This window comes from Lycium ferocissimum, chromosome 9, assembly GCF_029784015.1.
Source record: "Lycium ferocissimum isolate CSIRO_LF1 chromosome 9, AGI_CSIRO_Lferr_CH_V1, whole genome shotgun sequence".
Taxonomy (NCBI): domain Eukaryota; kingdom Viridiplantae; phylum Streptophyta; class Magnoliopsida; order Solanales; family Solanaceae; genus Lycium; species Lycium ferocissimum.
The window spans coordinates 33729465-33748827 of record NC_081350.1 but is presented as its reverse complement, the minus strand read 5'-3'; the positions used below and the strand labels follow the sequence as shown (position 1 = coordinate 33748827).

General features: G+C 34.2%; 3 protein-coding genes and 1 pseudogene across 4 annotated transcripts; 1 reads left to right on the top strand and 3 right to left on the bottom strand.

Annotated features, from left to right (window-relative positions):
* The first annotated feature begins 1384 nt into the window (after positions 1–1384).
* LOC132029461 (uncharacterized) lies at positions 1385–2170 on the top strand (annotated as a pseudogene).
* Positions 2171–3624: 1454 nt separating this feature from the next.
* On the bottom strand, positions 3625–4518 carry LOC132031828 (putative F-box protein At3g52320). Its single transcript, XM_059421722.1, has one exon. It carries the CDS (start codon positions 4516–4518, stop codon positions 3625–3627), a length of 894 nt encoding a protein of 297 aa, XP_059277705.1.
* Positions 4519–6425: 1907 nt separating this feature from the next.
* LOC132069434 (zinc finger protein ZAT9-like) lies at positions 6426–8277 on the bottom strand. Its single transcript, XM_059462778.1, has one exon. The coding sequence runs from the start codon at positions 8159–8161 to the stop codon at positions 6938–6940; it is 1224 nt and encodes a 407-aa protein (XP_059318761.1). The 5' UTR covers positions 8162–8277; the 3' UTR covers positions 6426–6937.
* Positions 8278–15247: 6970 nt separating this feature from the next.
* Positions 15248–19040, bottom strand: LOC132030360 (WAT1-related protein At5g47470). 2 transcript variants are annotated; one of them, XM_059419963.1, is made up of 8 exons: positions 18365–19040; positions 18185–18250; positions 17582–17698; positions 16927–17161; positions 16659–16820; positions 16339–16490; positions 16125–16228; positions 15248–15890 (listed from the first exon to the last, which is right to left on the bottom strand). In XM_059419963.1, exons 1-8 carry the CDS (start codon positions 18565–18567, stop codon positions 15883–15885), a joined length of 1047 nt encoding a protein of 348 aa, XP_059275946.1. In that variant the 5' UTR covers positions 18568–19040; the 3' UTR covers positions 15248–15882. The 2 variants fall into 2 exon arrangements, with proteins under 2 accessions (XP_059275946.1, XP_059275944.1); XM_059419961.1 differs by lacking the exon at positions 15248–15890 and having other exon boundaries at positions 15919–16228.
* Between the last annotated feature and the right edge of the window lie 323 nt (positions 19041–19363).

The window sequence follows — 19363 nt, the reverse complement described above, 5'->3', positions numbered from 1 at the left end:
GAGTTAAAGGGTTCCTTGATTATAACTTTTTAAATATTTTGAATTGTTAACCATTCTGACTTATAATACTTTTGATATATTAAAAATTCTATATCACAATTCAAAACATTAATTAATTTGATCATTGGACTCCGAATTGAGCTACATATATTGAAATCGGAAAAGAACTATACTAGATGAGTTTCCGCCCGCGAATAGCACCTTCCTAATATTCTAAAAGTTGGAATCGTTATCTCTGATTAATTTGGTCCTGATATATATGAAATTGCATAGAAGAAACATAGGCATACTAAAAATTAAGGAGGGCTAAAAGAAGAAAGATAAAGCAACTAATATTATTATCTGCTAATAAATTTTCAGTCTTGAACCTTTTTCTCTATCTTTGTTTTCCACTCTCATCTAAGTTATTGGTCAAAAGATCTCTTATAAAAAACACATAAAACTAGAAATAATTTTATAATGTACTACAAAATAAATTAATCCCTGAATTTACCAAAGCCTATAGTATGAACTGAAGTCAATGTACATTCACATGATACTAAAGTTCATTTCTTAAATGGTTGCTTTATTATTAGAAATAGGTGAACATATTTAGTTTTCTTTCCTTTTTAATAGAAGAGTCAATTTTTCTTACTATTTCACTCAAAAGTTTTTTTTTTTTTTTTCATTCGTATAAAATAGATACTTATCTTTTACTCATTCATTCGTAAGATCTCTCAAACCGAAAGTGATATACCCACTAATTTTAAATAACGTAGCACCTAATTTTTGGAGCTAAAGAAAATATGAATTCAACGTATTTGAAGTTTAAACCAAAAACCGCCAGTTCGACCTTTAAAATTTTACCAAATACTGACAAGCAAGATAACTCGACTTTTGTAAAGAAAAATCAGGACATCAATTTTGCATCTCATGTATCTGCCCCAGCCCCATCTAAAGTAACAAAATTAAGGGACGAAGAAAAAAAAAAAACCAGGAGTAATTAATTTCTCAATTTAAGCTTGTTGAAGTAGATGTTATTATCTGAATTTAATTTTCCTCTTCAATCTTATTCTAGTTATTGTATAAAGTTGTTGTTATAGCATACACTAGTAAAGCCGCATTACCAAAAATTGTTATGAATAACAGAAAACCTGATTTGTCTAGGATTTGATGCTTGGTAATTTATTTAATTCATATTTGAGTAGGTTTCGTAAATCCAATATAATATAGGAATAGATTTTGCTATTCCTAGTCAAATTGGGTTTTCTAATAGGAGTATTATAAATATATGGGTCTGGCTAAATCAAAAGCCTCATCCCTACTAGTGTGCGAGCCACTAAATAATTTCTTTTACTACAAAAACATATTCGTTCAACATCTTTGTCAATTCACAGAAACAGCCATGGCACGTAACGAAGAAAAAGCCCAGTCGAACTTGAACCGATACATCACCAAAGAAGAAGAAGAAAACAAGAAACCAAAAGAACACAGTCCACATTTAGCCTCAGAGTGCCAAAATTTAGCAAAAGCAGACAAATGAAGACGCCAAATTATGCGAGAAATTGGCCATAAGGTACTGGAGATACAAAACGAAGGACTAGGTGAACACCTATTAAAAGATCTTAATGATGAGATTAATAAGTTGATTAGAGAAAAAGGTCATTGGGAAAGGAGGATTCTTGAACTCGGGGGGCCAAATTACACGAAGAATTCGGCCAAGATGATTGATTTAGAAGGTAATATTGTTGATGTTCCTAATCCGGGTGGACGTGGTCCTGGATATAGGTATTTTGGTGCCGCGAAGAAATTGCCTGGTGTTAGGGAATTGTTCGAGAAACCTCCTCCTCAACTGCGAAAACAAAGAACAATGTATAATTTATATAAGAGGATTGATGCCAGTTACTACGGGTATACAGATAATGATGAAATATTGGACAAGTTGGAGGGACCTGCAAATAAGAAGATGCGGGCTGCAGCTATAAAAAGCAGTGAGCCCGCATCTTCTTATCCAATCGTCGAGGAGGAGAGAGAAAAAGAACTTGTGGTACATGTCCCATTGCCGGACGAGAAGAAGATTGAAAGGATGATGGTGCAGCAGAGGAAGATGGAGCTTCTGAGCAAATATTGTAGTGACGGTTTAAAGGAAGAACAAATGGAAACTAAGGTCCTGCTTAACATTCAAAGTTAGGGAGGCAATGTAGGAATTAAACCAAAAATATGAAATTTAATTTGTTTAAGATATGGTTGGTTGCTAGTTTACTTAATTCATGTTTGAGTAGAATTTGTAGTCAAAATAATATTTGAATATATATGTTTCTACTTCTGGTTAAATTTTTTTTTTTTTTTTGTCGATTCTTGTTGAGCAGTACCATCATACAAAGACAAAATATGTGTCATAGATCTACTTTTGAACTTGTTTTAAAGGAAACAAGAACCATAATAGGACATTAAATTTAAACTTTGTCAAGCATCTGATCGTACAATATGTTTTGTCAGTCTTACTTTGACCATTCTAGTAACCTAATGATGTAAACAAAAAAGACTTATATATATATATTGTCTAAATTTCGGTCTGTAAAACACTGACAAAGAGAATTTATAGTAGCTACAAAAGAGTCTTTTCTATTATGCGAAATCCATAAATTATCTACCAAACATCTTTGTTGTCTGTCTATTACATATTCTGGTAATACTTTAAAAGTCCAATTTGATGGCTGAAAAGCTACTAGGTTATTGGCTCCGAATTGTATTCTTTCCATAGTATTTCTCTCTAATAAAGATGTAGGTCTAAAATGAAGTTTCACCTAATACCGTCGTCCGTATGCTGTTTTCGAGTCGAGGCTATGCCTTTCCCTTCGTCTCGTCCGAGAACCTAAGGTTCATGCGTCGTTCAAACAGAAAATCAAGAAGAAGAATCTTGGTCCGACCTGCCTATTCTCCCAATTTTTACGTTTTTTTTTTATAATCTTGACTTTGTCCAGCTATGAATCTTATTACACTGTTCATCTCTTTCTCTTAATCTTCTTGTTCTGATACCAAAGTGATAAGGGGGTTATATTTTTGGTTTCAAAATGAATATGAATAGAAATATAGAGATGGAGAGAATAATGATATCACAAGAAGACAAAATCAAAAAAAAGATATTGCAGAAAACAAATATATATATATATATATATATATATATATATATATATATATATATATATATATATATAACACAGATGACAAGTAGTGATCATGATTCTGGCATTTACATAATTAATAAGATGTTAACCAAATCTGGCAACAAATTAAATCCTATAGTAATTAACAAGAATTCAAAAGAAAATCGAATCACAACAATAGTCTAAATTGAGGTTATTCCAAGGATCGAATAGTCTCCACAAGATTACGCCAAACGCTACTCCGCACCTCTATGAAATTTCGTTGACCAACTCCACGTAACTCAAATTTTATCCATTCCTTCTTTCTAGTGTCATAGAAGAACAAGAACGAGTACATAAGCTCCATGCAACTCCAATTGATCTTGAAGGATGGAATCAATACAATCTCTCCTTTAAGGGTGGTGGTAAATCGACAGTGCATAAATGTATCTTTTATATTGTAGAACTCTGATGGTAGCTCAATTGTTTGCATCTTCACTCATGTTGTTTCACATGAGCCATTACTAATTAAAACATACACAATAATCTTGCCATCGTCGCGAAAGCTCTTGTGATCTAAAAGTGCAACTTCTTCCTTTATCTCCACTATAGTTGGTGACAAAAGTCCATGGCATAATTTTACCCCCCGAGGAAACGAGATTATGCTAAAATTTTCTTCTCCAACATTGAAAGCAACTAATAATTCATAAAAGTCTACAGAATAAATGACCCCGTTGATATGAACACAATTGTTCATCATAGGGAAAACGTTGGCATTAAAGTGAATCTCTCTCCACGACGTGTCCATCCCGAGAGTGAAAATACTCCAGTGTGGAGTTCCAAGCGAAGAGAATTCTTCTCCTCTGAGAACTTCATGTTTATTGGTTGTGGGATCAAAACCCAAGTAGCAACAAGTTACTCTACGGTGAACTTTTTCGATTGGTCTAGGAAGAAAAACATGTTGTCTTGTGAAAGGATTGCAAATAGCAACATCTTTATAATCGTTCCATAGGCAAACTAGGCCACTGAGAGATACAAGATAGTTAAGTTCAAGAAAACATGGCTCATTCAAGTACTCAAATAAGGAGAAATCTAATTGTTTGTGTTCAGAATTTTTCTGGTCTAAATTACTAATGAAGGTTTCACGAGTGAGATAACTTGGCAAACTGGCAAGTAGATGATTCGACGAACCTTTTTGATGATGTGCTTCAGGGAATGAGGGTTGTGATATAACGGAGCAAAAGGACTTAGAAACGCACTTAAATCGTAATAGAGATTTGGCTGAAGGAACCCTTGTGAGAATAGCAAACACAATCTCCTCGGAAATATGTGAATTACCAGTAGCAACAACCTTTGGTCTTTTTCTTATAGCAAAAACCTTGTTCTCCTCCATGTATAACTTAGTTGTGGCAGAAGGTAATATTTAATTTGTTTGAGAATGTATAAAAGATGCTAGTATAAAGATCCCTATTGATTGAGTTTGGGCTAGGTTTTGCGGCAACAATAACGTAACATACTGTAACAGCGTTTGGTTTGTGTTCAGGTTTTGGTTATTTCCCCCTCTTTAGGTGGAAAAGGTAACGTATGGAAAGTAAAAAAGACTGAAGCTTTAAAGACAATTACAGCCATGCACTTTTAGACATAGTTAATAGAATAATTGATTTACAAGTGTTATTTCTGATGCTGGAGTATTTGCTTTCTTTTTCTTTTCTATAATTTTTATTTTTATAGTTTATGCTTGACTATCTAAAGACAAATTAATAGGAATGCACATCTTAATTTATAAAGCGGACATATCGGAAAACAAAGGTTTGAAATATGTCGAGCTTTATTATATTTGATGGTATACTAGATGGATTTCGAGTTAATTCCTCAAATGGTCATTGAACTTGTAAAGGTGTCCCATTTTTTGGACAATAAGATCATCAAACTATGCCATGTTTCTAAAAAAGTAAAACAATTCATTTTTGGACATAAGACCCTTAATCCATTTTTAAGTTATAAAATTCATTGCCTAACACAATTTTTCGGTACTCCGAAATTCTTGCAAATTAATATTTTTCATGTTTTTATAATGAAACGTTATATTTCAAGCTATAAGAATAAAACAATATAACGAGTCAAACTTTTTGTATGCTATAAGGTTTTCTTGGTTATATCAACTTCTTTTGAATTATTTTGCGATTAGAACGAGCTTGCTTTATTGGTAGAATATTTGAATAAATTTTCTCAAGAAGAAAAATCGTGTTCGATATTACAAGTTTATCTCCAAGAAAATATAAATAGTATATTTTTATAATAATTGAAAATTTTGCTGTATCAAGAAAATTATTTACAATTAGTCGAAAAACCAATAGTTAAGCATGATGCTCGGTTCTACTACCATTCGACTGTATCCTTTTATTGTCTACTTAGACACAATTTTGCTTCTTCGGCAATTTTAGTTCGAATTAATATATTTCACATTTTGAAAATAAAATACAAATATTCAAAAGGGTTTTATAATTTAAAATTGCGTTAAGGGGTCTTAATTATGTCCAAAAATGGATTGTTTAATTTTTTTTGAAAACATAGGCATAGTTTGATGACCTTACTGTCCAAAAAAATTCAAAATTTACTTAGTGAGATTTCACTACAAGTTCAATGACCATTTGAGGAATTGACACTCGATGAATTTCGGCCCGTGCACAACACAGTTTTAATATTATAAAGTTAGAAATTATTATTCTAATTAACTTTTTCTTGATATGAAATCGTGTGGATCGGAAGAGACTAGCTATACTACAAACTAATGAGAGCTAAACGAAGAAAATTGCTGATACCATACAACACACAATATCTTTTAGGAAATTTCTAGTACTTTTTAGAGTTGTTTGAAAGGAAACAAGAAGCAAGAAGCATAATAGGACATTAAAACTTTGCTAAGCATCTGATCATTATCCTATATGTTTTGTCAGCCTTACTTTGACCATTCTAGTAATCTAACGGACTAAACAAATAAAGACTAACCAAAGAAGAAGGTTATTGATGAATACTATATTAAGAGCACTTTGGTATACTGCCATGTGGTTTAATCCAAATTAACGGAAAATTTATTGAAACGTGAATCAAAATTTCAAAGAGAAAATCAGAATGGGCAATCCCTCTCTGTGGAAATTTAAAGATAGTCAAGCTAGTAACAAAGTCATAATCTCATATTTATTTTGTCAAACAAAATATTAAATAACAATTAGAAAAGTTTAATAGTTAGATCAAAGATCATGAACAGAAAAAATAACGTAACCCTCCAAAGTCTGTACATATGTAATTTTCCTGCTCAGCTCAAACTTAATGTACGGCCCCACACACGCGTTGCGCAGAAGCTAGTTATCATATAAATTGGGACGAAAGGTATATTTAACTACATTTTGTAGTTGAGGAAACGAATACTTGAATACTACCTTTAGAGGGTTGCGACTACATAAGGGGTGGGAAAAATTCCAACTTGTAACATAGAGAAAGTTGGATAGAATATTAGTATTATCATAGATATGTTAAACATTGGAACTATTTTTGGGACGGAGTGATATTTAACAATATTTTGTAGTTGGCCAAACAATCATTTCAATACTAAGCTGCTACTACATCAGGGGTACGGTTGGACTAATTCCAACTTGTAACTAGTGGAAGTTGGATAGAATATTAATTTTATTATAAATATATGTTAAACATTAGTAAAATGTCTCAAAATACTTGTCATATAAATGGAAACGGAGAGTATATTAAACTGTATATATTTTGTAGTTAACAAAACAATAACTTGGATACTAACCTTAGAGGGTTGCTACTATATCAGGAGTTGGACCAATCCCTACTTGTAACCAAGAAGAACCTCCATCCAAATTCACATCTTTAAGGTTACTCAATTTTGCTTTCTTTGCCTTGCAATTTTCTTCACTACTCAAATCCTTTGTTGAATCCTTGCACTTGTGATTTTGTTTAGTATCAACTTGTTGGTCTGTCCATAGTTGGAGATAGCTTCTTTGGCCTTCATGTTCAAATGGATTATTGTATAGTTTCAGTCCAACTTCATTTGGATTGCCTATTTGTGCTGGAAAATTTAGATCTAGTGGCTGATGAGAGTTTGTAAATAAGGGCTTGTTGTATAGTAATTGTTCTTGGTTGTGATATTGGATTTCTTGAAAAGTAGGTATAAAAGTAGTCTCTGGCAAACTTGATGTTAGCCAATGACATCTTTTGTGTCCACCCAAGGCTTGTCCAGATGAAAAGACGCGATGACAAATTGAGCATTGGTGAACCCTCAATCTCTTTCTTGAAAACGAGCTTGATGATGATGGAGATTGGGACTGAAAAGAGTTAGATTCTTGATGAAAAATTAAATCACTAGGAGAGATCATCGAGTCTTCATCGATGTCATTATCATCATCATCATTGTTGTTGTTGTCGTCGTTAATGTTGTCATCAATTTTTGCAGCATAACACCCTTTAACTTTCTTGTGACTCGCTCTATGTCCCCCTAAAGCTTGGTGGGAGTTAAAAACTTTCTTACATCCTTTACATTGGAACATACCTTTTTCCACTTCTTTAGCCTTGTTTTTAGCCTCCATGTTGTAGTTTTTATCGGACAAATCATAAGATTTGTTCGATAACATGACTAAACAATTCGCGAGATCTTCTTCTTCTTCTCTTGAAGAATGTTTCTCCTTAACATCATGACCATAAGAATACTCCGATTTTTCAACATCTCGATCATCATCACTTGTTGATCGATTGCCCAACATTAATCGATTAGAATTAGCACGGAGATTATACGAGTGTTGCTTCTGACCCTCCGATTTATCCTTTCTAAAGTTATTGATCAAATATTTTTGTTCACTAATTTCTTCTCCATAGTTTCTATTAGTAGAATCCCCTGAAGCTCCATGAGATCTCATGTGTCCACCAAGTGCCCCAGCACTATTAAATCCCCTCTTACATACTTTACAATAGTGTACAACACTTGATGGTTCATTTTTTTGGCTATTATTGTCCACCATTTTCACTCCATAAAAGTAACAAAGAAAGTGTTAAAGAATGAGAAAATATAAAGTTTTTGGGAGTAATGCTTTTGTACTAGAGTACTCAAAGAGAAGGGTGGTATAAATAAAGAATTAGTTAGTGACAGTAGCAAAGTGAGGGAAGTTCCTAATTTTTAGTTTAAGTTAGTTGAAAGTGGATGAGAGTTAGAGAGTGAGATCAAGGGAGAGAAAAAAAAGTTTGTTACAAACAGAAAAAAGGTCTGTTTAATATGTGGTTGGGAGATAATTTCTATCTCTCGTGGTTATATACAGCGTTAGTGTTTCTTCAGTCAAAATTTTCTCACACATTGTACGTAATTGTACTTAGAAATTTGTAAGGTTAGTGGACTACTTTACTAGTGGGACCTCTATATATGTACGAACATGTACACCAAGAGAAAATCAAAAACTAACATTTTAAAGTAAGTATACTCAACTATCCTATAAATGAACACACGTCATTCAAAAATAAAACGAGTATGCTATAGTTTGGAGGCTGAAACAAAAACTTATGATATACATATAAGGAGGTGGCTTATCGGTTAATGAAGTGAATGAAAATAAAAAAGATCGAGGTCCAAATTTTGATAGAAACTGTTAATTTTAGGGCAATTTTTCGATTTATCATTTATCTATCTTTTGTGGGCAGATTTACTTGGTATAGTGTCTCAAAGGGCGGGAGAGCAAGGCGAGGCGTTTCATACTAAGCATGGGGCTAGCCGTAAGCCCCGAAATGTTGGGCGTAAGTATCATGGATCTACGGGGCGTAAATCTCATGTATTTTCAATTTATAATTTTATCACTAAAAATAAGCAAAAGCAAAATTTTCATTTTCTGCATAAATTCAAATTAATCACCAATAATATAGTAAAAGTTACTATAATTATTATTTGAGAAAGGTAACAACAACAAAAAATGATAATAGCCAAGATAATATTTAAAATGAAATCATCTTCCACTTCATCATCGATCTCCACATCTACTAGTCCTTCCCACCCTCAACTAATATTTGCATTGATTTTTGTGATATATTTCAAAGAAGGAGAAGGGTAAAAAGTGTAAGAGCAGTGACAAAAAATGAATAAAATAGCCTTAGGAACATAGTGCTAGAACACTATCATATAAATTTCAGGCATAATTATTTTAAAAAACTATTTATGGCCGGCAGTGTAATTTTCTATGAGAATTTCTTTATTGATTTATATATAAATAAGGAAAAATCACTACGACATGAAAGTATGATAGCACAAAGTATAAATATCATTACACCAGGATCATCATGATCTATTGCAAAAATACTTTTAAAACAACAAAAATCAAATTTAACACCCGGGGCGTATGATTTTACATCCAGGGCTTACTCTTTGCGCCCGAGGCTTAAGCCCCAAATTTTAGGTTGTACGCCTTTCAGTTGAGCCCCAAAGCGTTTTTTATACGCCCTGCAACTCGTCCCGAGACTAACCCCAAAAACGTTGAAAACATAGTTTGTGCTAATGGAGGTAGCAAATGCTCAATATGCGTGCATGTTGACCGGACATCATTATTAAAAAAAAATTAAAAAAAAAAAAAAAAAACAGACTTTCTTTTGATATAGTTGTGGTCTGGAAATTAATAAAAGAATATCAAGTGGATAATTAATAGAAAACGTATATGCGTCTACATTCAGTGAATGTGGTTGGATGACTATTTCTAACTCTCGTGATTATAGGGTTGTATTTCTTCAGTCAAATCAACTCACAGAAAATCACATTGTACGTAATTTATAAGATAAGAAGACTATTTTACTAGCGACCTCTATATAAGTACGGATACACTAACAGAAAATTCAAAATAAAGCAATATTTTAAAGTAATTTTATTTTACGTAGCCTATGAATGAACATACTCCATTGAAAAAGAAAATGAGTAAACTTGGTTTGGAGGATCGAAACAATAATTTGTGGTATGCACTTAACAATGTGGCTTAGTAGTCAATAAAATTGATTACGTGTCACGCGACTAAAGACCATTGGGTTATGGCTAACCACCGAGCACCACTCATTCTATTACTCATCGTACTCATCCTGCGTTCATTCATTAATCTCATGCTTATAATCATAGGAGAACCATTTTCACTTGAAACATATTTACCTTTATATACATAAGCCCTTCGGCTATCAAAATAATATACATACAATAAGGACATCGTGAGACCATACTAGACATAGTGCTAGGACTTATGGACGGGACAGGACCCCATCGTGCCCACGTATATATATATATATATATATATATATATACACACACACAAAACAATAATACAATGGCACCTCCGGAACAATGGAGTGCTCTCAAAGTCTGTTGATAGCTCCTATGAATCTGGATCACCTCCCTGTCTACCTGTGGGCATGAACACAGCGTCCAAAGAAAAGGACGTCAGTACGAGCATTGTACTAAGTATGTAAGGCATAAATAACAACAACACATCAATGAAATAAGGAGACATCAAGTGAAGGACAACCTGTAACTGACTTTCAATTTTGATAGAAATAAAGCATGCTAACTTACTTCATAAACATCATCATATCATGTATGCATATCTATAAGTTTGCCCGACCATATTGGTGCGGTGTGATCATCATTAGCCCGCGTCTATGCCTCCCCGCGTCTGGTAACCATCTCATGCCGCCCACTAGCGGTGTACGCGCCCATGCCATCTAGACATGGTGTATACGCCGCCCGCCTTAACGGTGTCCGCCCCGACCATATAGGCGCGGTGCAATATCATCATCATGTACTCATCATAATGCATGCATAGAAACTTAAAGACTGACTATACTCTATCAGGGTGACATAAGGTCGTGAACCCCTGATTCCATTATGGAGCGTTCATAAGCATTGGCACATAAGGTGAGTGTATACAATAAACAACATCAATGGATCATGGTTAGAATCATTAGCATTAGGATCTTTAGACTTAACTCATCATCGTCACTATCATGCTCATGACATATCTCATTTTTGTATCTCATGTTAAGCTCCTTCTAATCATAGGCTCATAATTGCCGGAATGTAAGAAAGTCATGGGAAAATAGGAGAATTCATGCCATGGGAGTCATGCCTTAGAAGGAAGGGACTAGCCTTACATACCTTTTCGTTTAGCTATTCTATCGCTTGATCGTTCTCCTTCAATGCCCGCGTTTCTAGCTTCAAGAGAGTTCGTATTGACATTAGCTAATCGATCACATTAACATGCTCAACTAAAGCTAGAGAAAATTGGGCAGCATTTCCTTTGTTTATACAACTTTACTCATATCATATATCAACTCCCAAACGTCTATAATAACATTCACAATATTATAACCATCAATCTTCATTCACCTCCATTATCCACATTTCCCAAATTCATGACTCATTCCAAACTACTATTCAAAAATGCCACTATTCTCACATTCATGACCCATTTTCTATCTCCTTCTACAATCCAAGTGTTTATTCTCAATACCTTAAACAACATGGAATGATCATAAAACTTACCTTAGATAGTGTGGGAATGAGCCTTGAGGAAATACTTCACTTGAGCCAAAACCCTAGTTCACTTCCAATGGGATTCCTTGCCTTGGATGAACCCTAATGAGTTTCTTACACTTGGTTCTCTTGGTTTGATGAAGTTGATCATAAATTTCTCTTGATTTCTTGTGAAATGAGTGTGGAGAGCTTCCTAGAGGGTTCTTGAAGTGTGGAGTGAAAAATGAAATGAATGGAATGAAGTTGGGTCCCTTATATTAGTTTTAAACCTGTCCTGACTCAGTTCTACGGACCAACATATGGTCCGTATAATTTATATGGACCGTATGTCTAGCCGTAGATTAGGTCCAGAGAGGGCTTCCATTCTGGGTGGAATATACGGCCTAACATACGCCAAGATATTTTATACGACCGATATCTTTGATATAATGCCCAAATTTTTTTTTCGAAACTCGTTCTCGTCGACTCGTTTGATCTCCAATCCTTATGGAACCTTCTTAACACTTGTTTAACACCTCATTAACAATCTAAGGGATGTTATAACTCTTCTCCAAGACATCATTAAGTCACCATTAACTTGTTACTCGTAAATCTCTTCCGATACATAACGTATACCTTGCCTTTCTTGGCAAACTTTCTTCTCTTACCTCGAATGTCTTTGAAATCTCAATTAGGATCATCAAATGTTATTTCTTACTTATTGAAACATCTTATACTTCGTGCCCTCCGTTAGTCTATTCGCTGTACATTAACGGAAAATTTTTCGAGATGTAACATTACGTTACTTGGTATACATGTTGATGAAAGATAACATGTACTCAATGAAATAATTAATGTGTCGAGTGCACAAATTGACCCGAACAATACTATTATATAAGAAAAAGAAGGCTCTTATTATATAGTCGTGGCCTAGATATTAAAGCTTCAGCATTCTAATGTACACACGTTTTTATTTGCGGTGGTTAGAAATGTAAGCCGTGATACTCATTTTATATATTTTTTATAATCATTCGATATCTGGAATCCGCTGGCCGGATTAATTGGATTACGCGTTGAGTAAAGCCATTTAAGAGGGAAATACTACCTGCCAAGATTTATCCATTTACAGAACTCGAACCCAATATTTGGTTAGGGGGGAGGGATATTATCCCTTCCACCCGACCACCACAAGCTTTGGTGGTTCATCATTTTATTCTCACGCTACTACACCTCTTACTATGTATAATACTAATAAATCTGTCTGCGCTTCGCGAGGTTATGAAAAACATAAATGAATTCACAAATTTCACAAATTATTGAAGTTAAAGCTTAGAACGTGAGTTCACATACAAGATCAAGTGTAACATCAACTTAGAAACCAAAAGACAACCAAGTAGAATTACACAAAATGAGAAAAATGATTTACTAACCTGTTACAACTTGAAATGATTCTGGAAACTGAGACTATGTACTTTTATGAGTTGTGCCCCATTGGCCAATGTTTTCACAATAAGTTTGTCAATCAACTAAGACTGTGTATTCTCATGAGTTGTGCAGCTATGTGTATTGTAATTTATTACTGTGCACACATACTTATATTAACATGGCTCCATATAAAGTGGAGTAAGCTTTGCAGCCTTGTTGGCACCTGGCATCTGCTCTAATGGAACACAGTTTTCATCAATTTATAATGGGAAAACGGGAAAAAAATGACAAAACAAATAGTAAATCATAATGTTACCCTGATCTGACTTGACAAAAAAAAAAAAAGGCTTTAGGCATTCCAGACAGAATTAATTTTGTATCATTAAAGATGGGAGAGTAAAAATAGCCTTGTATTGCTGCTGCTACATGGGTTGAGTACTGAAACGGCTGGTTTGGGCTGAATAGAGAAACGGTTTGTTGGGCTTAAATGCAAATGCTACGTGGGCTGAGGCATTTGTTATTAGTTTAATTTGTTTAAGTACTGTATTATTGTGTTGCATTGGAAAATGGAGGAAAAAATGTCAAAAAAAAGGAGAAAAAAGAAAAATACAATTGTTGGCCATAGAGAGGTGTCACATCACCTTATCCAATTGAATCGAGTTAACAAAAATGTTATTTTTCCAGTTGAATATTATAGATTTTTGAAGTTATGTAGCATCAAAGAAAGGCAAAGCTCATAATTTGGTTAGTTAACCCAATCAAACTGACAAAAGATTTTTCTTCTATTTATCACGCATATCTCTGGCCTACCATACCCAAAAAAGACGAATTTTTTTAAAATGTGCCTCATACAACTGACATTAAATGTGTAAGGCTCCTTTTTTGCGAGACAAAAGAATAAACTCAAAATTTGTGGATCCAAATGGGTAAGATGCGGGTCTACTTTTTTATCTCACAAAAAAGAGCCACAGTAAAACTTTTCAAAAAAAAAAAAAAAAAGACATCCTTTTGTGTTTTGATATGTTTGCTTATAAGTCAATTTGAACTACTTGGAGGCTGTAACATACAAAGTCACCCAACTATGAGTAATGATCCTTAAAATCATGTTTCTTTTTTTTATTTTTAACAACAATATCACCCAACTTTCCCTATATCACATTAAAAGTCACTCAATTAATATTTGGCCAACAAAATATGACATGACATTAAATCTAGTCAAGATGGGCTTTTTCTTATTCTTTTTCTCAGTCCACATGGCAATAAGACCTGACCCGGCCCAAACCCGTAATTCAAATTAACCCTTATTAACTCTATTCAGTTGGAAAAAATCACGATGGAAACTTTTTGCTCTCACCAAAAATTCAGAACTTGAAACTACTGGTGTATTGAAGTAAAAAGCTATGAAAACTCAAAGAAAGGGGTTCATCTCTTCCCCACAGGGATTATTAAATGTGAAAATGGACCACTATGCCGACGGTGCTGCACGGAACATTAGATAAAACGAGGTGCTCCTATTCTGAATAATTATTTGTTCTAGCAATCTGTGATAGAAGTACGATTTATGGGTCAGAAGGGATGGCCAGACTTCATGAACAAAATTTACTTAATGTCGTTAAGAAAACTCTTATGGACTTCGCCCGAGAGAAGGACAACACGATTTTAATGAAATGACGGGTCAATCTTTTTTCAAAGAGAGTGAATCTCTATTTTAATTAAGAGAGAACAAGGTTAATTTGGGTTTGGATCGGGTCGGGTTTATTGCCACGTGGACTGAGAAAAAAAAAGTCTCTTTGACAAGACCTCGGCATTCTCGCTTATGTTATTAAGACTCACTTGTCTTCCGGGGCTTGGGCTTACTACTGTAGATCCCATTAATATGGTAGGCCTTGATGATCTCCGAGATTTCTTCTTATCATAAACCAAAGGGGTCGGGCCAACTTCCCAAACACTTGCTTTACACTCGCGTCTCGATCTATAAAGAGGGGTTTCCATTGGCTTGCATTGATTTGAAACTACTACTATACTAAACCGAGTGACGAAAAGTTTTGACCTAAATTCCTTACATGACAGGTTCCTCTCCTTCGCGGGATAGGGCACATTCCATTCCGCCATAACCACGCTTTAAAACTCGATCCATGTGGACTAAATTAAAAGTCATGTCATATTTTGTTAGCCAAATATTAATTGAGTGACTTTTGAAGTGATATTGGGAAAGTTGGGTGACCTTATTGTTAAAAAAAAAAATAACTTTGAGAGACCATTACTCATAAGTGAGTGACCTTCTATTACTATCTCGAACTACATAGGTTGTCCAAATTGGCTCAAGTTCTTATATATGCGTGTGTGTGTACCCAGTCCAATCTGCTCAAACTTGGACGAATTGAATGATAATATTTTCGGGGCTGAATTTGACACCAGTAATTTCATAATTTAAACAGGATTATCCTTGTGTTGAAGCATGACTTGGTACGTATTTCTATCAAAAAGAGGCTAATGGAGCAACAACAGAAAAATGTACTAGGAGTACTGATTGTGACAATATCATCATTGATCCAATCCCCTGTCCCGGAGGTTATATATATAAGTTTTTACAAAAAGATCATTTGCATATGTGATCAAAATCTACCATTTTCTGCTTCCAAAAGTGAATAAAAATAAAACTATGGTCAAGTGAATAGGGGCTTTAGAACCAGATATACAGCAACATCATGTTGATTCTCATATTCCTTCATGCTACTGCAAAAATAACTACGCCTCAGTCCCAAATATGTTAGAGTCAGCTATATTCCGTCATGCTACTGCAAAAATAAAAGACATTACTAGGATTTGAACTTGCAATATTTCAAACTGCAACTATCATAAAGCTTTCTATACATTATATATTATATATCTACTTCTACTACAAACAAGCTCGCTCGCTCTTTCTCTAAGTTGATTTCTAATTGTATATACACAAACTAATTAATATACAGAATACAAGGAGCAATAAGAAGAAATTTAATGTAAAAGAGGCTTCTCCACATCGTACTCACTTTCTGATGAAGAGTTGGACATATTATTATTTAGAAATCCTTCTTTCCTTTTAGCCCATAGCACGAAATATAGACCCGTAAACATCAGAAACATACCAGCAAGGCTGCAAAAATTAAGAAGTTAAGTCATTTTAATTAAGTTTAAATTTGATGCAATTGAAGAAAAAAAGAACTAAAGTGAAAATTTCATATATGTATACGGTGTTTAATTTACCTTCCAATTGTTATTGTGTCCCTTAATGTGACAGCAGAAAGAACCACAGTCAACACAGTTCCAACAGGACTAAATACAGATACTAACACTGGCCCTCTTTTCTTCATTGCCCAATTATTGAAACTCACACATGCTCCACTAACAATACCTGCCTATTATAAACCACAAACAGTACACAATGTGAAAAAAAAAAAAAAAAATCAACGATTTAACTTATGTACGTTAATGCTGTAAATATGTCTATCTGGTCACTACCACAGTTTAAGTGTCTATCTGACAATTGATGTTAAGTGTTGAGTATCGAGGGATTGATGAATTACCAATACTGAGTAGCCAACTAAATCGCGGATACTTAAGAGGGGCAATCCAATCTCCAAGGAACCTTGTTGAATAAATTGTACAAATCCAGTCAATACCATGCCTATAAGTGAAGTTATAGCACACAAGGAGATTGGTGCCGGAAAATTTCCGAGTGTTGCTGCCTGTAAGTTCAAATTATTTTATAAACACTTCATGAAAGACGAATTAAACTAGTAAAATTGCTGAGTAATCTTCTCTGTATCGTTTCAATTTTTATATTTTGTGTACCTGCAAGACGATATTGCTCGATAACACGACAATAGCTGCCATGAGGTACAATGAACCTTTGATCTTCTCTGAGTCAAACAAGTTGTCCTTGTGATCAGGATGTGAAGACGGTAAATCTTTTTGGGATTTTGTGCTATCTTGCATTAGGCTCATCAATATAGCCCCCGTAACACACAATAATGTCCCTGCAATTTTAGCTCTGCTGTATTTGCATCTTAGCTCCACTTTCTCTAATCTGCACATAGAAACTAGATTGAAACTAATATAGAGTACGGAACAAGAATAATAACGCCTCAATCTTTAGCAAATTAGGATCAGCTATATAAATTCTCATTGTTCGTGTCGCTCTCAGCTACTTGTTTCAGCTGGGAAGACTCAAGATTTATTTTCCCTTTATTCTGTTTCATATAGATATATTTAGTCATTCTTACCACTAAAAAAAATACAGGAATTAGCTACGAAATCTGTCACGAATCTGCCTCTAAATAGCTCGTAGCTGACAAGATTTTTTTGATAATCCGTCACCAATCACGTCGTTAAATTTGCAACGAATTTTTGTCGTTTAATGACAGAAGTTATCCGTCACTAATTCCTGTATGCAAAATTGATATGCAAACACAAAAGAAGAGTTAAATGAAATTGGAAGGTAGAATACCCAAAAGCCCAAGCAATGAGAAAGATGAGTCCTGGTGCAAGATTTGGCATAGCTGTTGCCATTGCAGGTGAAGTAAGTTTGATTCCCTTCATGAACAAAGATTGGAATAATGTGACCCTTCCAAACAAACAAGAATTTGATGAGCTAATAGGATATAGCCAATGCTAAAACTAAAAGGCAACAGGATCAAAATTTATGTTGCTGGAATGTCTAAAAATGATGTCAATCCTCAAAGATGCACTATGTTTGGAACATTTCATACGTCCAGTAATATTTTTGAAGAGTCCGAGCAACATAGATAAAAAATACCCAAAAATCTTAATTCTACCATGCTATAATTTGTTTGCCCCTGACCCTAGCTAGCTCCAACTTGAAGTAAATATCGGATGATAAAACTAAGATTTATCGTAGAAGGATAAATTTGGACATTTCCAGAACTTTGGATTAAAGTAGTACGTATTAAACTAACTAGTTCCTAAAATCATCCTTTAATTTTCATTACATACAAATGATTTTCGTTTCCCATCAATAAAGGGAAATAAAATGAGGTGGGTGGGGGTGAGGGAGAACAATGAGAAGGAGCAAAAGAAGAAAAATTATTACCCTCCAAATGAAATAAGAAATAGTTGAATCAATAACTTCAAACTCATTTGCCTGGGCCATTGAATCCTGCATGCAACATTAATATGCAAACATAGGCAAAACTCTTAAGAAAGTTTGCCAATAAATTAGTATATTAATCTGACAATTAATGAAATAGAAAGAGATAAAGAAAATTAGTACCTTTCAAACATGAAGGAAAAGGGACAAAGGATGAGAAAAGTGGCCAATGAAGACAAGATTATGAGAGATGAAGGCTTGAAACCTAACGACATAAGATAACTAGAAACCACTGAATTTCCTGCATACATGAATTGTACCCCTATTAATCCTCCTATTATTGCAAAATCTTCAAAAAAATCCCTCTTTCTACTTGAAGATCCCATAATTATGTTTTCTCTTTGTTCACAAAGAAGAAATTTCCAATATTTCTCTGGCTGAATTTGCCCTCCTTCGGCTTTGTTCACAAAAACAATTCCGACCCCTCTGGTTTAATTTGCCCTTCTTCGCCTTTGTTCACAAAGAAATTCTGATCCCTCTGCCTTAAGTTTCCTTCTTTGCCTTTGTTCATAAAGAATTTCTGATCCGTCTGGCTTAACTTGTCCTTCTTTTCTTCCTTTACCTATTCATGCATGCATGCATGAAAAATAAAAATAAAGAAGACACTTTCTTTCTTCTCTAGCTATTTTTCCAAAATAATTATTTGGTAGTATCTCCTTTTTTGCTTTTCTTTTCCTCTTCAGCTAACATTCAGATAAGAAACACAACCAATCTTCTTCCAATGATCTACCTGTCAAGGTTCTTGTCAAAGAGGTCATATATAATTAATAATGGCAGTCATTTCATTCCTGTAATAGGGAACCGATAATAATAGTATTTGATAATGACGTCTTTCTTTTTTCTTTTTCTTTTTTTAAAATTAATCTTTTTTACCACATTTCTTTTGCTCAGAATTGTACTTACTATCTTTAATTTCCCTTCATATATTTGTGGTGATAATCTTCTTTCTAGTGTTTGTTTCGTCCGTCCAAATCCTTTGGCTATTGATATCTCAAAAATCGAACAAGCTATTTGTTTTTCAAGGAATGCCTTACTACGATAATAGTATTTTTGTTCCCCCCTGTTATAGTAAATTCGTCGTATATTGATTCTTGTGATCAGGAGTGCCTTCTGTTCTCCTAG